The sequence below is a fragment of the Pelmatolapia mariae genome, linkage group LG9, assembly GCF_036321145.2.
Source record: "Pelmatolapia mariae isolate MD_Pm_ZW linkage group LG9, Pm_UMD_F_2, whole genome shotgun sequence".
In the NCBI taxonomy this organism is placed as follows: domain Eukaryota; kingdom Metazoa; phylum Chordata; class Actinopteri; order Cichliformes; family Cichlidae; genus Pelmatolapia; species Pelmatolapia mariae.
In genome coordinates, this window is record NC_086235.1 from 3,146,856 (window position 1) to 3,169,450 (window position 22,595).

General features: G+C 45.1%; 1 protein-coding gene across 3 annotated transcripts in view; it reads left to right on the forward strand.

Annotated features, from left to right (window-relative positions):
- The window catches only part of rreb1a (ras responsive element binding protein 1a), a 51,675-nt gene that overhangs the window by 14,827 nt on the left and 14,253 nt on the right, over positions 1-22,595 (forward strand). Inside the window, exons 2-7 of one of the 3 annotated variants that reach the window (XM_063483706.1) lie at positions 9,751-9,852; positions 17,154-17,249; positions 17,326-17,557; positions 18,341-18,410; positions 19,346-19,435; positions 20,274-20,437. In XM_063483706.1, coding sequence (XP_063339776.1) covers positions 17,159-17,249; positions 17,326-17,557; positions 18,341-18,410; positions 19,346-19,435; positions 20,274-20,437 — 647 coding nt within the window. In that variant the 5' untranslated portion in view covers positions 9,751-9,852; positions 17,154-17,158. The remainder of the gene's footprint in view (positions 1-9,750; positions 9,853-17,153; positions 17,250-17,325; positions 17,558-18,340; positions 18,411-19,345; positions 19,436-20,273; positions 20,438-22,595) is intronic. The other 2 variants (XM_063483704.1, XM_063483705.1) reach the window with 2 other exon arrangements.

The window sequence follows — 22,595 nt, forward strand, 5'->3', positions numbered from 1 at the left end:
CACACACACACACACACACTGATGTTGATGAAGTAATTTGGAGGACAGTGTGTGTGTGTGTGTGTGTGTGTGTGTGTGTGTGTGTGTGTGTGTGTGTGTGTGTGTGTGCGCGCTCTCAGGTGTGAATCGGGGGTTGTGGCGGTAGGTGTGCCCACCCGACTCCATTCAGCTTTCAGAGCAGAATAACAATAAACCCTCCCATGGGAAAGTGCTGGTGACACACACACACACACACACACACACACACGTGTGTATTTATATCCTTGTGGGGACATCTCATTGACACAATGCTTTCCCTAGCCGCTTACCCTAACCCTAACCATCAAAAATGAATGCCTAACCCTGACCCTGACCCTAAACCTAACCATAACCTAATTGTAACCCTGACACTAAAACCACATTTTGAGTCTCAAAAATGCCTTCCAACTCGTGGGGACCGGGATTTTGGTCCCCACGAGGGCTGATTGTCCCCACAAGTATAGTAAACTACCAATTTTTGGTCCCCATGAAGATGTTAATACCCGTCCACACACACACACACACACACACAAAGCGGTGTGTGTGTGTTGCCCCTCAGGCAGACACACAAAAGGCCTCTGAGTCTTTTCACGCAGCTGAAACCTGGTCTTCATCAGCACCACGCCCTGCACACACACACACACACACACACACACACACAGGATGAAGTTTTTTCTTCTTTGTTGTTCGGCCGTTTCTCATCCTTGTATCCTCTCCTCTCTCCTTTTTCCTGCTCTCTCATCACCTCAGGTTTCTCCTTTGTCTCCTTGTCTAACCTCCTGGTTTAATAAACAACTTTCTTTTTCTTTTCTTTTTGCATCCGTCTCCCGTCGCTGCCTTCTTCTCATTCTTCACCTCTGACTTCTTTGGTTCTTCCTGCATTCTTCTTTTTGATTTTTGAAATCTTCAGTCTTCTTCCTGCTGCTTTCTTCATCCTGTTTCTTCCTCTTCATCTTTAGCTCTTCACATTTTTCGGCCTATCCCCTCCTCCCCATTCTTCTCCTCCCCCTGCGGCTTCTCTTCCTCATTCCTTTGCTTCGCTGCCTTCATCTCTTCCTTCTCCTTCATTCCTCTTTCTTGGAGCCTGGATGCTCACCGGTTTCCTCACCAAGAAGAAAAACCTAAACATGCAGAAAGTCTTGAAGACATAAAATGAATCTTCTACAAATCAGGAAAAGCTGAATGTGTTCATTGAGTAGTTTGTAGAGTGGAGGTGAGGATGAGTGTGAAAATGTTTCATCTGTCGACAGTTTTTATTGTGAAAACTTTGAGCTCGATCGACTCGTCCGTTCTGTTTATAACACAGAATAAAAGCTGCAGTTGCTCGGATGATTTGACGTGAAAACACACACACACACACACACTCTGTAGGCTGGTGTGTGTGTCGCCTTGAGGCCTCGCTGCATGCTCAAACAAGCTAAAGCCAGTTTGAGCTCTGAACTTATTGAGCAGAGGCTCGTCCTGTATTTCAGGTGATGAAAGAGGGTTTGCACACAGCGAGATGTGGAGGAGGAGGAGGAGCGACTCCTGCAGGAGTCCTCTGTCAGGTTACTGATAGGTTTTACATCTTTTCCAGCATCCGCAGACACCTGAGCGCCGCCGAGGCTCCTCCTCATCCCTGTCCGCCTGTCGCAAACAAACTCCAGGTAACGTTTAGATCCCAGGTGTGCAGCTGGTCAGAATTGGAAAACCGGGACAACGACCCAAACGCGTTTGTTTCTCGTGTTAAACTCACAGAAAACAAAGAAACGGCGTTTTCACCCGTCTGTCTGCTCGTCTGCGTGGAGCAGAGCGTCTTCCTTCCCGTCTGTCTGCTCCCATTGTTCTCTTTTCTTTCTTTGAACGATGCCACTCCTGCCTGACGGTGAGCCTTTCACTCCACCTTCACCTCTGTAAACACATTTCAGGCTCCTTCCAGGACAGGACGGCCTATCAGGAGTGAACAGGCCCCTCAAAATCCCCTTTATCCTGAGTGGGTGTGGACACGTTTAAATTAGGACGAATAAACAGACTTCAGGTAGCGTCCCGTCAGGGCCGCACAAAACAGAATACAGAACAAATACAGTTTAGATGGACGACAGCACCAACAGTCGTGCTCTCATAGAGACCACAGGAGAACAGACGCGGTGCCACACTGAGACACTGTTGCAAAGAAAACTGAAACAACCTGAAGGGGCCAGAAAACAGCCTAAAAGAATCATTAGTGAACCATAAATTACAAAAATAGATGTCAAACAACTGAAAAGAAGAGAAAAACTGATTTTAAAATGTGTAAAATAACTTCAGAAAAGACGTGAGATCCAAAACCGCCATGAAGCAGCAAACGCCCAGTAAGACTGCAGAGAGCTCTAACATGAGCGTACAGAAACCGTGAAGCAGCCACAGAACAACAGAAGTTTTGTGTTTTGTTTTTGGGACGGCGAGGAGTCGTCTGCAGAGGATTTACATCACAGTGCAACGATACACGTGCGCCCGAGGCGGCGAGCTCAGAGAAGGACGACGGGAACGACAAAGAGTAACCGGCCATGAAGAGGTGTGAAACGGGTCAGGACAGTCAGAGTAATCAGAGTATTCGGTCCACTTAGAGAAAGATTTGAGGGCCGGTGATTTTATTGGGCTCGGGCTGAAACCTGCTCACACTTTTCCGTCATCATCTGACCGTCTCGACCAGCATCCGTAAACCAACGCAGATGGACAGAGCCGAGAGAACCACAGAGACCAGCTCCTCTCTGCAGGGAGAGCAGCAGACGACCCTCTGCTGTGTTATGGATGTGGCCAGCTGTGTGTGTGTGTGTGTGTGTGTGCGCGCGCCTCCTCCCACTCCTTCGCTCCGACACACACCAGTGTCTGTCAGCCTGCAAATATGTGGGCTGTGTGTGTGGGTGCATTTTTGTGTTGTTCACACACAGACGTAACACTCCCAGTTGTGTGAGCAGGCGGCGCGTGTGTGTGTGTGTGCACGCCAGCTGCTGTGTGCGTGTGTGTGTGCGTGTGTGTGCAATGAATGTGTTGCTTGTTGAGGAGAGAGACAACTGCTGGATGTTGGAGGACTCGTCGTCTCTGTGGGGATGGAGAGACTGAGGAGGAGGAGCACTGAAGTGATGGAAAGATGGAGAGAAGGAGAGATTCAGAGGAGACGCTCGGCGGCTCAGAGGGAGAATAAAGTGGAGTTAAAGTTTAGAGGGTGTGAGGAAGGACGCGTTAATGTGTGTCAGGACGGGTTAGATTAGTTTGGCTGAACATTAAGACTGAGAGCTGGGAGCAAAGTTCAGCTGAAGGACTCGTGTTCTCCAGCCTGTTAAATAAATCAGACCGAGACGCTTGGCAACAACCAGGAGACACAAAAAGATGGAAAACAAGGAGCAGACGGCCCCAGGAAACCAGGAAACTCCGGGGTGCAGCAACAAAAAGATGGAGAATTTTGTCAAACAAGTAAGGCAAAGCAACAAAAAGACCAGAAATGTTTAAATCAACACCACAAATGAACAAAACGACACAAAACTAGGTGGAAAAAAATGACTACATTTAAAAAAGTAACAAGTTTTCATACAAAACAACAAAAATGCAAAAAATAAATGTTTCAAATCACCTGAACAAAGCATCCTATCACAGGGAGAGAAGCTACACCTGAACCTGCATGAGCCACAGCAGACGCCGCTGTGCCTAATAAACTGGACACTGAGCTGTGTGTCGGCATGACACGCTAACATCTGCTCGCCGCCGTCGCGCTGAAGACACTCACGGCGCAAGTGTTTGGCTGAAAGTGTGCAGAGCTGGCAGGTTAGCATCTGCTGACTCCTCACACACACACACACACACACACACACACACACACACACACACACACACGTAGCTCGACCAGGTTAGCATCTGTTAGTGTGAATGAATGGAGCTCTCACAGCAGAGGCCGCTGGCTGTCTCCAACACCTGTTTAAGTGTGTGTGTGTGTGAGAGAGAGAGAGACAGCTGCTCAACACGCAAAAACGGACACACACACACACACATCATGTCTGTAATTACAGAAGAAAGATAGAGGACAGTCCAGGAGGGTCCAGTCTTTCTGTTCAGGTTAAACAGGATGAAGCATCAGTGGCAGTCTGGTGTTTGTAGTTTAATCATCAGTCTAAATGACTACAATCGGACCAAAAAAGTTCTAAAATTATAAATGAAACACAATACATGGAAAAAGAGATCAAAACCATAAAAATGTGACAAAAACAATGAAAGCAAAATGCTAAAGTGACAACGGGGACGATAAACATGCAGAAGGATTTAAAAAAATACAAAAGAGGGCAACAAATTCACAAAAAATTGGAAATAAAACAAAAACCATACCATGCAAAACTCTACAAACCACAGCGAATGAACAAAAAGCACAAATCTAAGATGCAAATGAAGAAACTGAGAGGCTGAAGTTCTGGGCCGCAAACCTACAACAATCAGCCGTGAAACAGTGAAAGTGAGGAGGGAAAGAAGAAGAGCCGCAGAGATGAGCGTTTGAAACGAGGCGTGTTTTATTGTGTTGGTATTTGTGTGGGAGGCCGAGCGGCGGCGCATTTACAGCCCGTCTCCTCGCGTCACAATCACAGCCTGCTGAGAAAGATGCTCTGTGTGCCTCCAAACTCATTCTCTCATACTCCTCATCAGCAGTCAGCTGATGCCTTCTCTCGCTCGGATACAGGAAGTAATACTGCAGCGTCATGACGGGCAGACGCCGGCGCGCGCTGCGGTTTGAGCGCGGCTTCCATCATACTCTCAGTCAGACATGTTGAAGCTCAGAGTTAACCAGTAACCGCGTGCACTGACTCATCCGAGGAGATAAGGATGCAGGGAGGGAGAGAGGAGGGTGGAGGTGGCCTTGAGGCGGCAGCGGGAGCCTATCCGTCGTCAGGTTACGCGGAGGGTGGCAGGCCATCGGCCAATCAGGGCGCAGCAAAGTTTACAGCGCCCATGCGGGATGAGCAGCGGCTCGTCTGGTCTGACTGGATTCTCTCTCTGTCTCAGGCGTTCGCTTCTTTCTCGGGTTCTCCTTCTTCTTTTCTCACTTCCTGTTTTCTCCTCCACACCCTGTGGATCCTCTCTCTCTCTCCATCTCTCTCGACCTGCTCCATCCCCGCCATACGAGCGCAGGTTGTGAAATAGTTCAACGAAACGCCCCGTTTCTTTGTTCAGAGGCCCGAGTGACACCCGAGGAAATCATCCCAAAGCAAACAGCAGCAGACCGAACGTGTTTCCAGCCGAGTAAACACAAGCGAACCTCCGGCGTTCAAACGCCAACGATAACGGCAAAGACGTGACACATGACGCCAAACGGATACGTTAAAGGCTGAAAACGACATAACTGAGACATAAACCGCTAAAAACAAAAAATGACACAAAACAAACTCAAGTGATAAATCTGAGGAGAACAGACACATGAGGTCAGAAAGGTTTACGGGGACCCAGGAGCAGAGAAGTGTCTCAGTAGAAGCTGCCTGAGAATAGTCACGTTTCTACGTTAGTTTCACATTCATTCAGTTTTTAGCTCGTTAAAACAGCACATGGAAAACAGGAAGTGCCAACAGCAAATTCTGCTTAATTTTCCCAAATGTGCACAAAGGCTCACGGTGACTCTCGTCTAACTGCACTCTCACTCTTATCTAATCCTCCTTTTCTCTAGAACTCGTCCAGGTTTCTGCCTCTCAGGTGTTTCTCCTCCTCTCTCGCCTCCCTCTGCACTTGTCCATGCCTGTCACCCGTCAGCAGAGCGGCATTCTTCAGCGCACGCATTCCTCGTCCCGCTCGGCGAGTTATTTTTACCATCAGAGTGTATTACAGGGCCCCGCTCTGCCGTTGGCCTGCTCGCACACAGTTAAAAGCATCATCACCAAGCTCCTCCTCGGGTGTTTGTGCGTTTGTCACGGCTCACATTCTGTTCCCAGTCAGCCCAGTTACTCTGTGACGCGCTCTAACCAGAACACGCCGGTGCCGTGGCCTGATGGGCCACTTTAAGCTCTGATTGATCAGCTGTAACTTGATTATTTTCAATGCAGACTTGCTGAGTAATTGAAGGCAGTTTGTTACTTTTAGGAAAATCACAAGATGCTGTTTGCAGACCCTGGATTGCTTAAGTTCTGCTAAAACATAAAACACAGCTGGAAGATGGATGGATGACTGTTGACAAATCAAAATCCAAGCAGTGCAAAGGCTCAATGCTTACCTAAAAATGAAGCTAATTTCACAATTTATATTTAGACTTTATTCAAAGAATCAGCGTCATCAACATGGCGAAATCTCCAAAGTTTACATGCTAGCTGCTAATGCTAACATAAAAAAATGCTATTGTGGTGCACTGTATTTATATATTGCGAAAAGATCATATTTCCTCTTTTAGCATGATGTAAAAGCTACGTGTCACTTCAGTTTACGCTAATGACTCATTTTTACGTAAAGGTAAAAAGCAAATTTAAACATGCTAGCATGAGGTTCATGTGAAGTATCTCTGACACTGAGTACGAGATGCTAATGCTACTCTGTAGTCCTGTGCCTGTTTGGCTTTTTTAAAAAATACTGTCACTAATGTTGTTAATTCTTTATATCGCCTTTGTTTAACATAACTGCATCATCTGTTGTACTTTAACATGTTAGCACAGTAGCATGTAGTTTATTTATATCATGTATTTTATTTCGAAGATATTTTTAAATTATTGTTATTATTAGTAATCATTAAAACAAAGATTTCACTTTGACTTTGTCTATAAAACCACATTAACCTTTAGGTTATTAATCTTGCTTATGATGCTAACAAGATAAAAACAGAAACTTTGGCTAGCATGGGTTAAAGTTAAATCGTGTATAATTTAAGATCTCTTTAACTTAGGTTTCGATTATCTTTTATCATTCTGATGAGTTTCTAGCTGTAACAAACACAACAGCTTCCAGTGCACGTCACTACATTACAGTTTTACAGTTGGACCTGCAGTGATGTCTCGAAAAGAAAAAGGTGACATGGACCCCCCTGACCCACCCGTATATACGTCCAGGTCTGTTTAGATAAGTTCAATGATGAAAACTGTCTACTGTTAGCATGATGCTAGCATGTACAGTTTAATGTGGGTGTTAATAAATCATTAGGAGCTTGTGTTTTGTTTTAAATGGATACAAAGGCAAGTTTCAAAGTATGAGAGTTGTCTTAGAAGATTAGCTTCTGCCTTGATGCTAGCATCTCGCTCACATCAGGGCCTGTGTATCGTTTCATAGTCGTTATGTGCTTTATATTTATTAACCTAAAGTTTTGACCCTGCTGGTATTAACAGTGCTGGCAGCTCTGGTTTCCAGTTTTAAGCCACGCGGAGCCGTTTAGTGCTGCAAAGCTAGAAACAATGCAGCAGGCTGTGTTTGCAGCAGAACAAAGCTAAAGTGAGTTAGTGGGGCTAGCTCATTAGCTGCTGGCTTAGCGGGGGCTTTGTGTGGTGGTGGGGGAACACGGTGATAAATCCTAGTTTAGGTGGGAGCCGTGGCACCTCCCTGTATCAGCTTACACCTCCTTTATCTGCAACAATACTCAGCCCATTAACACTGATGACAGGCCCTCAGCAGCAGATAGAAAACCTGTTTGTGAAGCTCGCGATAGCTTGATTTTAAAGTGAACAGCTGGAGAAATGCTTGTTTTCTTTAATCCTTTCTGTCTGTTGCTTCTGTGTTGTGGAAGAAAAAATAGACACACGCACACAAAAATGGGCCCAGGGTCGGACTTTCTACACGTGCAGAAGCTCTCTCTGATTAACGTGAGATGAACGTGCTTGCTATAGACTTTTGTATAACATGCAGGATGTGCTAAAGGTGAATTCGGCTTTATTTTTCAAAGCCTTCACACAGGACAGCCTGTGAATAATCACATTTTTCACTTTTCCTTGGTTTCAAAACCATTCTTGGCTCGTTGCTGGCTCAGGAAGTCGTCTGTTACAGACTTATTTTTCTAAAACTGAATAAATCCAGACTCAGAATATCTCTGTTGTTCATTTTTTCATGGTTTCAAAGTGATTCTTGGCTCACAGCACTGATGCTTTAACATTAACAAATATTTTTGGATAGCTTGTACTGATATTTAGTTCTACATGTATTTAGCTCTCTGCATCCTCGCCTTCCTCGTCTTCCTGTAAACGCAGACTTCTCTCAGTCGGTGATGCGGGTGCAGACGTCTTCCCTCATCCTCCTCACCTCCAGTCTCAGCTGCCTCCTAATTGGTCTTACCAACCCTGTTAAGCTCTTAATCTCTCTCTCTCTGTCTCCTGCCCCCCTTCCATCATCCCTCCATCCATAAATACGTCCCTGAGCTGTGCAGCCTGTTGCATCCCTCTTATCCCTCCATCTTTCCTCCTTTCCAGCATATCTTTTGTCCTTTTTTTTTGTCTCGCCCTCCCTTACCGTAACCTCGCTTCGCCCTGTCTGACAGATTAGCGTCTTTGGGCAGCTCAGTTAAGCCTCTGTTTCCACATCGCCTTTGTGTTTCTTCTTCTTCTGCACTTTTTTATTTCTGAAGCTGTAAAAAAAATTAAAATGTCCTGACAAACGTCACTGCTGCGGGCAGATATCAGCAGATAGCAGGTATCTTTCTGTTACCCATAATGCACCGGGCCACTCTGGGCCTTGATGGCGCCTCCACAGTTCAGTTTGTGTTTTGTGTTATCTGGCAGCCGTGATTGTATCAGCACATAATGCAGCACACTGACCTCTGTACTCGCTTTTTATTTGTAATGCTGGACCTGAAGGTGTGTGTGTGTGTGTGTGTGTGTGTGTGTGTGTGTCTGTGTGTGTGTGTGTGTGTCTGTGTGTGTGTGTGTGTCAGAGGCGGTGAAATGACGAGTGTGACTCAGACTCTGCGTCCCTGCAGCTCTGTGTGTGTGTTGTTTCTGCATCGTTTACTTTGTTTATGTGGACACGAACGTTTACACGTTTACAGTCTCGAAACACTAAAACAGGGCGCGTGTCCGTGGAAACGCTCGCTGTGGGCGGATACATTTTCATTGTTTAAATTGTTTGGGTGAAATCAGGGGGATGCATCAACGCATGCCTGGGCTGTTTCTTCTTCCACAGGGGGCGCTCTCGAGCTCGGCCAGAATATATATTCCACCATGTAAACCGCAGCAGTAAATGATCGAGGGAATAGATGTAGTTCTGTTTCTATTGTAGTAAAATCTGTGATTATCGTCGCGGCAACAGGAGCCGTGTACGCTCAGTGCAAAAGCCTAATAAAATGTGAGCGTGCTAAGTGAGCACTCTGCTGTATTCCAGTATTTATGGTAAAACGTTAAACAGTAAAAACCTGATAAATTAAAAGACTAATTACAGTAATGACACAGCTCTGTGTAACTCCCACTGTGGGTGTGGATAAAGGCCTTCCTCAGGATGGACACTTCAAATAAAACCAGTGTTTCTACAAACTGCAGCTTGTGAGCTGCTGCATACATAGTTTTACAACTTTAAACAGAAAATAATCAAATGATAATAGAAGTTAAGTAAAATGCAGTGAATGCAGTTTAGCTGCACTCGCGTCTGCTGTGGAGGTTTTTCCTGTAAAGGGGAATATTTGTGTTATTCTGGAACACATCGAGTCCAGATGTTCACGTTGGTGCATCCAAACTTTGTGTGTTTGTTGTTTACAAGTTTGTCTGACTGTTGTTGTTTCTGTATTTGTGTGTAAACGTGTGTGTTTGTGTTACTGATGGTCTCTCTGTGCTCTCCTCCCTGCAGTGTGAGCAGTGGTTGCAGACACAAACACAACAAACCCCGCCCCCTCCCGCCCTGCCCCGAGACAGATTCGAGCGAGCGAGCGTTGCTTTACGAAAAAGACGGGTAAATATGCTCCTCCCTCCTTTCTCATCTTCATCCCACCACCACCTTCACCTTCCTCCTCCTCCTCTTCATTGTTTCGCCATCTTTCATCCACCTGAAGTTAAACGCTCACCTGTAAACGCTTCCAGGCTCCGCCTCTTTGGTAGCTCTGGGAATGAACATTTCTTCCTGTTTCTTGTCGCACAGTCCGCCATCTTTGTTTCAGTGGCTTCTGCTTCAGCTTGCATGGCGTTTGGCCGTCTCTGTCCCTGTCAGCGCTTTGCATTTTCGTACTTAGACCTGATTCCAGATGTGTTTGCTCCTGGAAATGTTTCAGGGAGTTTTCGGGCTTTCTGAGGAGACGGAAGGTTGGACGTTTTCATAAACGCCTCTTCAGTCTTCTCCCTGTGCGCTTCTATCTGTCCAGCCTGGTTTCACCACTTTATTACGAATTTGCGAGCTCCTGAAGCTCCTTTAATGTTTGTAACAGTGATGATAACCAGACTTTACAAAGTGCTGAATGAAGCCCAACATTAGAACCACAAATAAAACTCAGCAAATAAACATGAAAGGAAACAAACTGAGTTTAAATTGCATAATATGATACTGTCAGTGTGGTTAGTGTTTGGGCAGATGGCCCCGCCCCTCCCTGAGCCTGGTTCTGCTGGAGGTTTCTTCCTGTAAAAAGGGCGTTTTTCCTCCCCACTGTCACACAGTGCTGCTCATAGGGGGTCATCAAGCATCCCTCAGAAAAGTATAAAAACATGGAAATGAAAGCGATTCATGTACTTTAAAAACTATTATATTAAATAAATATATATAATTACGCATTTTAAGTTACATCTATGATGTTTTGTTTTTTTAAACCATGTATGAAGGACATTAATTTACTTCAAGTTTAAAAGGGAATAAAAACAGAACATAGAAACTGTAAAAGTAACTACACATTAAAAAGAAAATCGCTTTTAAAATTTATAGCAGGAGTTTTAGTAATAAATTCTTACTAAAAATGTGTTTTTATGTAATTAACGATGTTGTATTAATATACAAAAACAGAACATTTATTTTTCAATAACTATGAAAGTATTATTAGTACTTAAGAAAATCTTTTTTTAATTAACATTTAATGTTTAATTACCATAATATTACAATTATCTTTTTTAAAATTAAATCTTTGACAGTTTTCAAAGATTTTGAAGCATGACGATAATAATGACACAAAGTAAAACACTAAATATTACATTAGAAACAATTAAACAATTTAATTTGACTGTTTTTTTTTTTTTAAATTTGTTAAAGATCTTTATAGTGAAACATTAGAGTGTGAAGTGTTTGGTAGGAGGAGAAAAGATGGGGCAGTGCGCACAGACACACACACACACGCGGGTGGATGGATGTGTTGAGGAATCTGCTTCCTGATTGGCTGAGAGCTGCAGACATTTTCCACTGTGAGCGTGCTCGGTGGTTGGCTGAGACGCTCCCCTCCCCCGCTCTGCCTGCCGGCTGCGGTATGCTGTACAGTGGAGCCGACACACCGTCGATGCTATCTCAACACTTTATCACGGCGGGTCTAAACTCCACACACACACACACACACACACACACACACACACACACACACACACACACACACACACAGAGGAAGCAGTCAATGTGTAACCGAGCTGGAGGGCAGCGAGCAGGCAGAGAGGGGAGATGATGAGCAGAGGAAGAGGAGTTAGAAACAGTTTGTAAAAGGCTGATGGAGGAGGAGGTGGAGGAGGTGGAGACGGATGGAGATCGTCTCTGAAAGGCTGTGGACATGCTGTCAGTGTTTAGAGATGTTTGACATGTTTTTAAATATAAACATGGTGTCCTGGGATGGCACCTCCTCTACTGAAATCTGATTGGCCACCTCTGGTGCCACCCCAGATTTGTGCTGCCATGTCAGTGCAAGCCTGGCCATATATACGGGTGGGTCAGGGGGTCCATGTCACCTTTTTCTTCTCGAGACATCACTGCAGGTCCAACTATAAAACTGTAATGTAGTGACGTGCACTGGAAGCTGTTGTGTTTGTTACAGCTAGAAACTCATCAGAATGATAAAAGATAATCGAATTTAAAGACGTAAATATTAGTGTTCAGTCAAGTTTCAGTGTGGCAGCTATTTTGTTACAACACAGGTTTAAAATCATTTTCACCAGACGTCACTCTGCTTTGGTTTCAAACTCAGCTCTGGGTCCCCCCCTTAGAAATCGGGGAGTGTGCCACCCCATCTAAAAACTCTTATATACGCCCCTGCTTGCATGATTCCTTTGAAATCCTCCCGTGATACAACCGTTTGCTGTGCGGCGATTACAAAAGGGGCCGCTCACATAAAGTGGAGCTGCATGTGGTGCCTGGGTGTAAAGAATAAGACCTCTGTGCTTTTGGGTTCAAGTCAACAGTTGGTGTTTTTTCTCTCTTCAACAAAAACGGCTTTTGTGCTTCGTTGAGGTGGGAAAGTTGCTGCCTTGACATTAAAAACTGGCGCCTGTTTATTTTGATGCTTTTAAATGTTATATTAGCAGTAAGCAGCATGAAGGTGCTCGCTGATGTCCAATTTAGAACTTTTCTGCCAATTTTCTGGAAATTCTTTGAAAACTTGAGCGATATTTTTAAATCAGCTTTTTGGGCTGAAGTTGTGTAGATCTGATGAAGTGTGGCTGTGCTCAGATCAAATATGTCTTAAACATCTGTCTGCATCTGCACTGAAACTTGGTCATGTTTTAGAAAAAGGCAACACACGACATGCTTTTGTCCATGCAGCTCAGAGAAACTCATCTCTGCCTTGGGATATTCGGCTTTTAGTTTCACAAGTGTGCATTAACAAGTTTGGGCAGAGTTCTGCAGCGAGGAAACAGGAACGTCAGGATCGGCGGAGCGGTGGAGGATGGGTGATGGCAGCTGAGTGTTAGATGGAGGCTCGGGAGGAGAGGCGGGGGGAGGGGGGTCATCAAGAGCGAGCGAGAATGCCCATCAATCTCTCTCTTTGCGAGCACACATGGGGAAGCAGCAAAACGCTCTCTTGTGACTCCCGTGAGTGTGAACTTCCTGTTGTGGTCAACCAGCGCAGAAACAGAAAGAGATAAAGAGGCTCTGACTTTCTTTCAGTTTCTCTTACGAGTTTGGTGAATTCCCATGAATAGCATCACTTCTCTCCATCACTGTCACAAGGTTGGAAATCATCCCGGGATTTCCTGTCAGGAACCTGCCCAGTAGATTATGGGTTAGATCATAAGGTTGTGAGTTTAGAAAAAAGGACATTTACAGCATTACAGAGGCAGCCCTGACTGCTCTACGCTACAGCCAGCGCCGTATTTCATCACAGCGTTGTTATTCTTAGATAATCAGCGCTAACGCTGCCAAGCCTCCAGTTTTAATGGGCACTGAAAATGAAGCAAATGCAGATGCACCAATGGCTGCAGTTCCTCTAATGTCCACTTGGGGCTAATTCAAGTTAACATTTTCAGCCTTTGTGGATCTCACTCGCTATAAAAGGCACAGCACAAGTTATTTATTTTTAACTGTTAATCATGCAAATATACAACACTGCAGTTCCAGAATAAGAATGTGTTGCTAGAAATAAGCGAAGTCGCTGCTGTTTAGCTAAACAGTGTTGCAGTGCTGTTCTGAATGAGGCCGAGAGGGTGATGGATGAATAGATGGAGGGAGAGTGACAGTTTAGGGAGGTGTAATAAATAGCCAACATATGGTGACTGGTTCCTGTCCTCCCCCTCTCTCACTTCTCTATCTCCCCATGCATCCCTCCATCCCTCTGCTCACATCTCTCCTGCTAAACACAGACTGTTAGCTGACACCGGGGAGGACACACAGATACAAAAACACAGTGGTATAAATACAAATGGAAAAGGTTAGAAAAAGGAGGAAGAGGAGAGAGCTGACCATGGCACAGTCTGCTTTCTATAGTTTTCCTCTGGCCTTTGTGTCCATTAATTGATGCTAGATGAGGTTTCTACTGTTTGCTAACATAACCATAAAGCAGTATACAGTTGGGCCATTTTGATTCACCTAGTGAATTTAGGAAAATGAGTACAGACGAGGCTGTTCACACCAGCTTCTAACTCACTAGTACTGTTAAGCATATACAAACTAAAAAAAGTACAAGTAAAATGAATTAATATGTTGGTGATGATTACTGTCTTAGATTAATAATGCTAATTGCAGCTGCTAGGCTAATGTTATAAAAACATAGCTAGTTTGAGAGAGGGAGATTATCTATAACTTGGACTTCATAAACTTGTGACAGGTATTTATCATAAAAGAAAGAAACTCTGTTGTAAGCTGGTGAAGTAGCCTCTTATCATGCTAGATGCTAACTTTAGTGCCAGAGCCTCTAAGGCATGCTAGCCAACATTAGCTATTAACACAAGGTAAAAACTGGATTATATCAGAAGGTTAAAACATAAAGTTCATGCAGACTTATCTGTAGTAAAATTATAAAAGCTTGCATGTTTCTGCTTCCTAGTTATCAAAGTGAATAAAGAGACGAGGACACAGAGGATGCTCTTAATCCTCATTTACATCCTTTACCTCTACCCCACACACCCATCCTGTGCTTTGTCTTCCATCCATCCCCCACTTTCTCTCTTTAATAACCGTCTGTCACTGGGTTACATCTTCACACAGTTGGTGCACAGCAGGCGGTTCATGACGTGAAATCACTGACGTTAGACGTTAAACTTAACTAATTCTGCTGGTTAAATACTTAAAATAGGGACAGAAATTAATATTACTGCATTGGTAAAAACTTTATGACATTCTTGCTTTCACATCAAATTTGAAAAGCACGGAAATGAACTGATAGGGCTGTACCCTATCAGGGGTGTACTGTGTAGTTGTCATGTGACTGCACCTTTAAAGTTAAAAGAGTTGAAAGTGTGCCACTGCCACAGCGTCCTCCTAAGGTCAAAAGAGGGTGATGGTCCTTACAATGACAGATGTACGAGTACACACCCACACACACGTACAGATACATTCATGCTCAGTGGCTCCAACACGGTGACCTTTTCTGCTTTTGCATGGATGTGCAAGAATGTCAGGATGTCAGAGCTGTGTGTGTGCAAGTGTGTAATACTGTGTGTGTGTGTGTGTGTGTGTGCAAGTGTGTAATACTGTGTGTGTGTGTGTGCAAGTGTGTAATACTGTGTGTGTGTGTGTGTGCAAGTGTGTAATACGGTGTGTGTGTGTGTGTGTGTGTGTGTGTGTGTGAGACAGAGTGAGTCAGGAGGGAGTGTTAGAGTGTGTGAGAATGATGGCTGGGAACAGATGTAGTAACATCAGCTATCACACACACACACACACACACACAGTGCTCAGACTTCGTGCTGCGTTCAGGGACCGTTCCTTTTAAACTGGTTTAAACATCGTCATAGATGTTTGTAAAACTTTGGCGCAGACTCTGCGGCCTTTTTATTTATTTATTATTTTTCTTTATGACATGTGTTGCATTGACACTTGCACATGTTGGCGCCGTCTCTCAGTTTGCAGCGTTCAGAGCAGCCAGGTTAGGATGGTTGATTTTGGGAGGGTTATCTTTCTCCATCCTTTTTTTTTCCCAGCTTCCTCTGTCCTCTCCTCTCACAGCCATCTGTTGCCGTTCGTTTCTGCGGGCTGTAAAAAGTGCTGCCCGAGCACTCTGGCAGCCAATCACAGCGTCCGATTGCGTGTATGTGTGCGCGCGTGCACCTGCCGTGGCCATGTAACAGTGTGTCATGCAGGAGCGGTGATACACTCAGAGGTCAGTGGAAACACGGCGCGCTCGCTGCCAGCTGTCAGCGCTCTCTCGCCGCGTTCCACTCGTCCTTTCTCTTTTCTTCTCCTTTTCTTCTTCTTTGGTTTTGCTTCATGTGCTGTTTTCATTTGCTGTAACAGAGACGTGAAATCTGTGCAGTAAAGTCATCGCACTCAGACGTTGTCAGATCTGTGTTGATGTTAACGATCACATAAAGATGGTTGTTTTTTAAATTCCTTGTTAAGATCATCTTTAGATACCAGAGTAGTTGTTTTCCATTGGTTCCCACTTTTCAGTTTTTTTTTAACGAGGACAGGGTAAAATGTCGAGAAGCTGCTGTGTTTAAAGCCTGTGAGTGTTTGTGGAAATAACGGCGCTGCCCTGCAGGTACATTACAATAACGGTTTAATGCTGTGGTGCAAGTCGCTGTGCCAAAATCAGGAAGAGCACCGCTGACGAGGATGTGATGTCAGCGTGACTCAACTGCTGGCCACAAACATGGCCACCGCGGGAGGGTAACACTGAAGTGGCGCGACTCTGCGACACGCCAACTAATGTCGGGCTGATGGGAGGCGTTTGACTGCAGACTGGACCTCCATTGGCTTTTTCATCATTTTTAGGACTCGCTGCTTCTTTCACTTCCTTCTTTCTTTGAACTAGGAATGTCCAACACACACACACACACACACACACACACACACACACACACACACACACACACACACACGCAGCCTCTTTCTGAGCTGCAGGAGGAAGTGGCCGGCTCTGGAGCGCTTCTTCCTCTGGGGGCAGACAGGAAACTGTAATTAGCTTTCGTCTTCTCCTCTCTGCAAAAAGGAGAAGTGCCCCTTCTCTCCTCCATCCTCCTCCTCCTCCGTCCCCTCCATCTCTCCCTCATATGTCGCTCTGGGCTGGTAGAAACAGGTGTGAGGGCTGCAAACCCAACGTTTGGTCCCCTCTGGTCCAGTCGGCGCTCGGCCAGAGCTGCTTTTGTTCGCTCATAGATGGAACGTCTTCCTCTGCTGTCTCTCTTTGTGAAGCCTTTAAGTGTCAAAGTAAATCAGGAACTCAGGAACACAGCAGTGTTTAAAACATGCAGACAAACGATACATTTAACGGAAATTCATAAAACTGCTTCTTTTAAAAAAAAATCTTTCTCAGGTTTGCAAACTTTGTGTTTGTTTTCTTTCTGCTAAAGCTGTACATGCGCTTCTGCAGCACTCGCAGGGTTTTTGAAAAGTTTTCTTCAGTGAAACCAGAAACTCCAGCTGGATGTGTCCGGGGAAAGTCAACACTGCTGAGCTCCAGTGCTATTCTAATCTCAGTCAGCCCTCACCCTTCACACACCACTCAAAAATCCTCATGCCCCCAACTGACAGAGGAGTTTGTAACAATCAGCCGAGTCTTTGTTTACTGTGCTGCGGCGCTCGGATCTGCACGTGCTCGCTAATGCATCGCAGCTTTAAACGCACACATTTTTAAATGGACTTTGGTGGGACGGGTTAGAGGATGGTTACTCTCTAATAGTGTGTGTTTGTCTGTATTCCAGCAGTCATGGAGAACTCCACAGAGGAGCGGCAGGAAGGGGGAGGAGCCAACACTGAGCTGACTGAGGAGGAGGAGAAAACGCACAATAACCTCAAAGGTGCGCGCCAAACCCCGGTGAACATTTAATGGTTTTAGCTAACAGAGTAATAACAGTCAGCGATGCTGCTCTTCAGGAGCGATCAACGGAGTGATGGAAGGAGCAAAGGAGGTGGCGAGCGGAGGAGCGAAACTACAGAACGGAGACAAAGGTGGAGGAACCGTGGGAACCGGCGGAGGTGGAGGAGAAGACCTCTCCTCCATTAATGCCATGATGTCAGCAGTGATGTCAGCAACAGGGACCATTAACGGCGGAGACGGTGGGAGTGGAGCCCCTTCAGCCTCCTCCTCCGCCGGCCCCTCCCCCAGGTGATTACAGACAGATTTCAAACTTTATTAAAAACTTTAAAAAGTTTAAAATTTAGAGAGACGATGAGCTGAAGTCGATATTTAGCTGCTTTCTCGTGTTGGCTTCAAACTTGAATTCATTTCTGCACCCAAATGAACCATTTATGCAAGTGTGAGTCAAACGGTGTCCACAGAGCTACATCTCTGTCTCTGTGTGGACCAGATTAACATCTGTGGGTGGAGGTGGAGGATGAAATACTCCCAGACACGTCTGCAGGACAAGTTAACGGCATTGATTAAGATTTGGCCAAACGTAACTGTTAAAGTTTCCTTCAGCATCGCTGTAATCCAGAGAGATTCATCACAAACAGGAAGTGCTGATAGACAGCTCGGGTGCTTTAAATGGGACAAAATATAAACAAATTAACAGGATTTAAATGACAGCTCACAGAACAACAGGAGGTCATTTCAGCTGTAAGTGTAATTACTCACATACGCTCCGGGCTGGATTAAAATCACTAAAGCACGGCAGGAAACATGACAACAGCCCCACCTCCTCTGGAGGAATAAATCCCATCAGGATGAAAACCAAACAGAATGAAGCCCGCTTACTTATTAAAGAGATTCTGCACATAATTTACCAAATTCTTTCCTCTGGGAAAGAAAATGAGTGAAAACACTCATTTTGTAAAGCAGGAACAAACCAAACACACCTACTTCAAAAGGAAACTGTTGAGTCTTTTTTGTTTCTCTTTAAACTTTTTATTTATGTGTGAAATGTTTTGTCTTCTTCTCCGTTTGAAGCCCTTCACCGAGCAAGTCCCTCACGGCAGCCATGCGAGCCCCTCCCGGTCGCAACGCACGACGCAACCAGGTACGCGACACCTCGACCGCGCCGCTTTGGCTCAGCCTCTGCCTTTGCTGTCCGCAGCAGGACGTGCAGCTTCTCTTCTTCCCTCCTTTTCATGTTTTTTTGCCTCGTCACTGTGGTTCGTTTCTCCTCTCCCATCACGCTCGCTGGCATTCCACGCCGCGTCAGAGCTTCCTGTGGTTCAACAGGAAAAGGAAAGCGCTGCCTCTGAGTGGAGGGTGTGTGTGTGTGTGTGTGTGTGCGTGTGTGCGTGTGTGCGTGTGTGCGCGTGTGCGCGTGTGCGCGTGTGCGCGTGTGTGTGTGTGTGTGTGCGTGCGCGCACGCAGTAATTTGTAGAGATTGTTTTCTCAACGTTTCCTCCCAGAATGATGAGCAGACGAGGCCTGACTGTGAGGACATTTAGCCGTCTGCCTCGGGTCTTCACAATTTGATGCACCTTCAAAGAGGTCATCAAGGCCTTTTAGACGTGTTTTAGGGTCGTCTGTCTGTGAATGAATCACGATAACATGAGTCCCCCTAAATCATTACATTATTATGGGTCCCCACGATGATAGAAAGACAGATTTGTGTGTGTGCAGCTCTGCAGCCGCTCGGTTGGTGTTGCAGCTGGATGTGAGGCATCGGCTGACATTAGGTCATCGGGTCAAACTGGGGCCACTTCAGCCCACATCTGGACACAGCTGTCAAGCCACAAACATGCTCCACGGGGTGAAGCCTGGTCCAGCCGGCGCCGTCATGTGACCCACACGCTGTAATGTTTTGACTGTGGTAATCACTGTGATTTGGTTATTTCAGCCTGGTTTTTGTGGTAGCATGTTTTAAATATAACAGAAGAAGAAAAAAACAGTCAGGTGTGAGTCTAAGTGCTGCGCAGGTCATGTGACAGTTTGTAGCTTCATGATTGGATGACCTTTGATCTTTGTTTTCTTTTCCTTCAGGACACCAAAGACGACAGCTCATCTTATTGTTGTCCACTGTGTGACAAGAGCTGTCAAACACAGCACCAGCTGACCATGCACATTAGACAGGTAAACACCCCCTACTGTGACGTGATGTTAAAGAAATAACTGAAGATGTTCAGGAGAAACCTTCTGTGTGTGTCAAAGCTGCTACGGCCTGAGTGAGCAGTTTAATAAGAGATGAAACGGTAACAGATGCAAGAAACATGCTCGATTTATGAGCAGTGTATATATTAGAATTTTATTTTGAAAGGGCAGCCTCTCTTTTAAACATATTTCAAAACATTATTTTACTCGATAGCATTATGCTTTTCAAACAGCCTTGGTAACTTTTGGGGCTTTTATCTTGAAAATTCAACATATTACAGAGCGTTATTTTCCTTAAAGTCAGGCTGATGTGTCTAAGCCCAAATAAGTAAAATCCAAATAATAACTTTTCAGAATAAAGTATGTCTGCTTCCCATGTATTCCTAGATGTGTATTTTATTTTGAAAGGATAGCATGTTTAAGATCTTTGATGGCCTCGCCAATATCCTGCCAACAGTCTATTACCAGGTTACTGCAGGATTTTACTTCTACTTAAATCCAACACATGTCTAGTGACATGAGAAAATCAGGCTACTATACAGCCAGGAGGCTCTTATTTTGAAGGTGAGTTCAGCAGACGCAAAACAGCAGCTGATATATAAATAAATGGTCACACAGTGTCTAGATGTGCGTTTTATTATTATTTTATTCTTTGGGACTTTTGGTTTTTACTGGGGTACCACTATTGTGTGATGAGACTCTTATTTTGAAGGGGTGCGTCCAATAATGTCAAACATTATACACGTCCACTCTGTGACCGCTCATAAAAATGAGGTAACTCTGAGCTGCCGAGTCACCGCGCGTGCCTTACATCCCGCAGCACAACGCCGACGCCGGAGCGACGGATCACTCCTGCAGCATCTGCGGGAAATGCCTGAGCTCGGCCTCGTCGCTCGACAGACACATGCTGGTCCACAGCGGCGAGCGGCCCTACAAATGCAACATCTGCGGCCAGACCTTCACCACCAATGGCAACATGCACAGGTGATCAGAGCACACACACACACGTCCTGTTACCTGCCAGCCAATCGGAGACGAGCACCTCATTCGACTCCTTGAAGTGTTAGTTAACATACAGAGGCAAACATCTGGATTACATCGACCTCATATATGCCCACATTTAAGTTTAAAAAAATCTATTTCGGTGTCACTGCTTAACACACACACACACACACACACACACACACTATACAAACTCTGGGGGAGGAAGTTGGAGTTTAACATGATCACCAGCCAACCGTCATGGGAGAACACCACCAAACTCCTAGAGTGTGTGTGTGTGTGTGTGTGTGTGTGTGTGTGTGTGTGTGTGTGTGTGTGGGAGAGGGGGCGGGGGTTACACAGGAAGTTGGAAGATGACTTTTAACAACCCAACCCCAATATAAACACACACACACACACACACACACACACACACACACACACACACACACACACACACAGAACTACGCCCAGTCATTTATTTATCAGTGATGTCCAGCCTTCACCATCAGACCCAACAACCTAACTGTAGCCTGTGCGTGCGTGCGTGCGTGCGTGCGCGCGCGCGTGTGTGTGTTCATTAGCCAGAGTCTGCATCACAACAAACACCAAACCAGACGTTACAAGAGGAAGTTTAAAAGTGCAGATGCTAATATTTACAAGGTCGATGTGCATTTTATTTTGAAATGGAGTATTTCAGATACTTTTTTATTTTCATTTTACTTATTTATTTTTTAATAATAATCATCATTCCCACATTTTCCGAAGCATCCTTCCTGTTCTTCAGGCTTATATTTGTTGATTTATTTTTAGCTAGCCTCTAGCCGAGGCTATTTTTACCTGATTGGGCTTTTATTTTGAAGCTTTACAAGAAAGAGAAAGAAGTCAGGGATGGCACGCTCCATTGAACATGTATTAGCTTTTTGATTTGTAATAATAATTTGTAATAACAATAACTAGATATGTTTTACATTGGAACACTGTTAGTGCATTTTATTTTGAAAAGCAGCCCCCAGGTGAGCGCCTTTAAAGCAGCCTAGTAAGTTTTTGTAAGTTTTTACAGACTTTACTTTGAAAAGAATCAACTTTTGTTCCATGTGAGCCGCGTTGTTTGGACTTTAAAGAGTAATTGGAGCTCTGCGCTGACTTGAAGTCGTTAGCCGAGGCTCTGCGGTGTGTACTGGAGGATTGTTGTTCAGCCTGTTGGTTTGAGCCTGACAGATGTCGGTCTGTCTCTGCGTCCTCGCTCTCAGCGATGGTATGAGGAGCTGTGGGCAGGAAGGAATGACTGTAGGCCGACAGACGCTCTCAGATCTGCTGGATGTCGCAGCCGTTTTTCTCTGTGTCATCATGTTTGCTTCAGTTTTACTGGCTCTGCCTGTGCTCGCGTTATTTTTGAGCTCCTCTGAGTTTTAAAGACATTTCTGCTGCTTTAAAGCGTCTGAGCTCAGACGGAGGAGCGTGTGTCTGCAGGCAGGCAGCAGTTGGATGAAAGAGCTTTATTGTAGTATAAAGCTGTAGTTATGTGTGAGTTGAGTGTTTACGGGTGCAGACTTTGTTCTTGTTGTTGAGTGTTTTTGTTTTGAACTAATGCGATGAGAGGAATCAGCTGTCGCTTCACTTTCTCCATCACCGCTCAGACTCGATGTTTCCTGAAGTCGAACAGAAGACAAAAACACGTGCTCCCTTCAGGCACGCGGGATTTTCTATGACTCAGAAAATCCACCTTTACGGAAACTCGACGGGCCGGTTTGTCGAGTCTCCGAGCCCGGGAAAGCGAGCACAAAGAGCAGCGCGGAGAGACGGATGAGGCGCTGATTTACAATGCAAACTGGGAGCGGAGGAGGAGCAGAGCATCCTCTCAAAGATTTTCCTGCTTCAAATGAGCAGAGAGGAGGAAACAGAGTCCATTTTGTCTCTGAAGCTGTTTCACTCCAGTTTGTAGTTTCAGGGAGACGACCTGAGGAGGAGGAGGAGGAGGAGTTTGCTCTCTTCCTATTTACTTTCCTGTTTCCTCCTTCCTCGTTTTCAGGTTTCCTCTGTTTCTGTTTTCTATCTTGTTTTTGCTCTTTTGTTTCCTTGTTTCATTTCCTTATCTCCTTTTCTGTTTCCTAGCTTTTCTCCTTGATTACTTCTTATCACCTCTTGTTCCCTTCCTTGT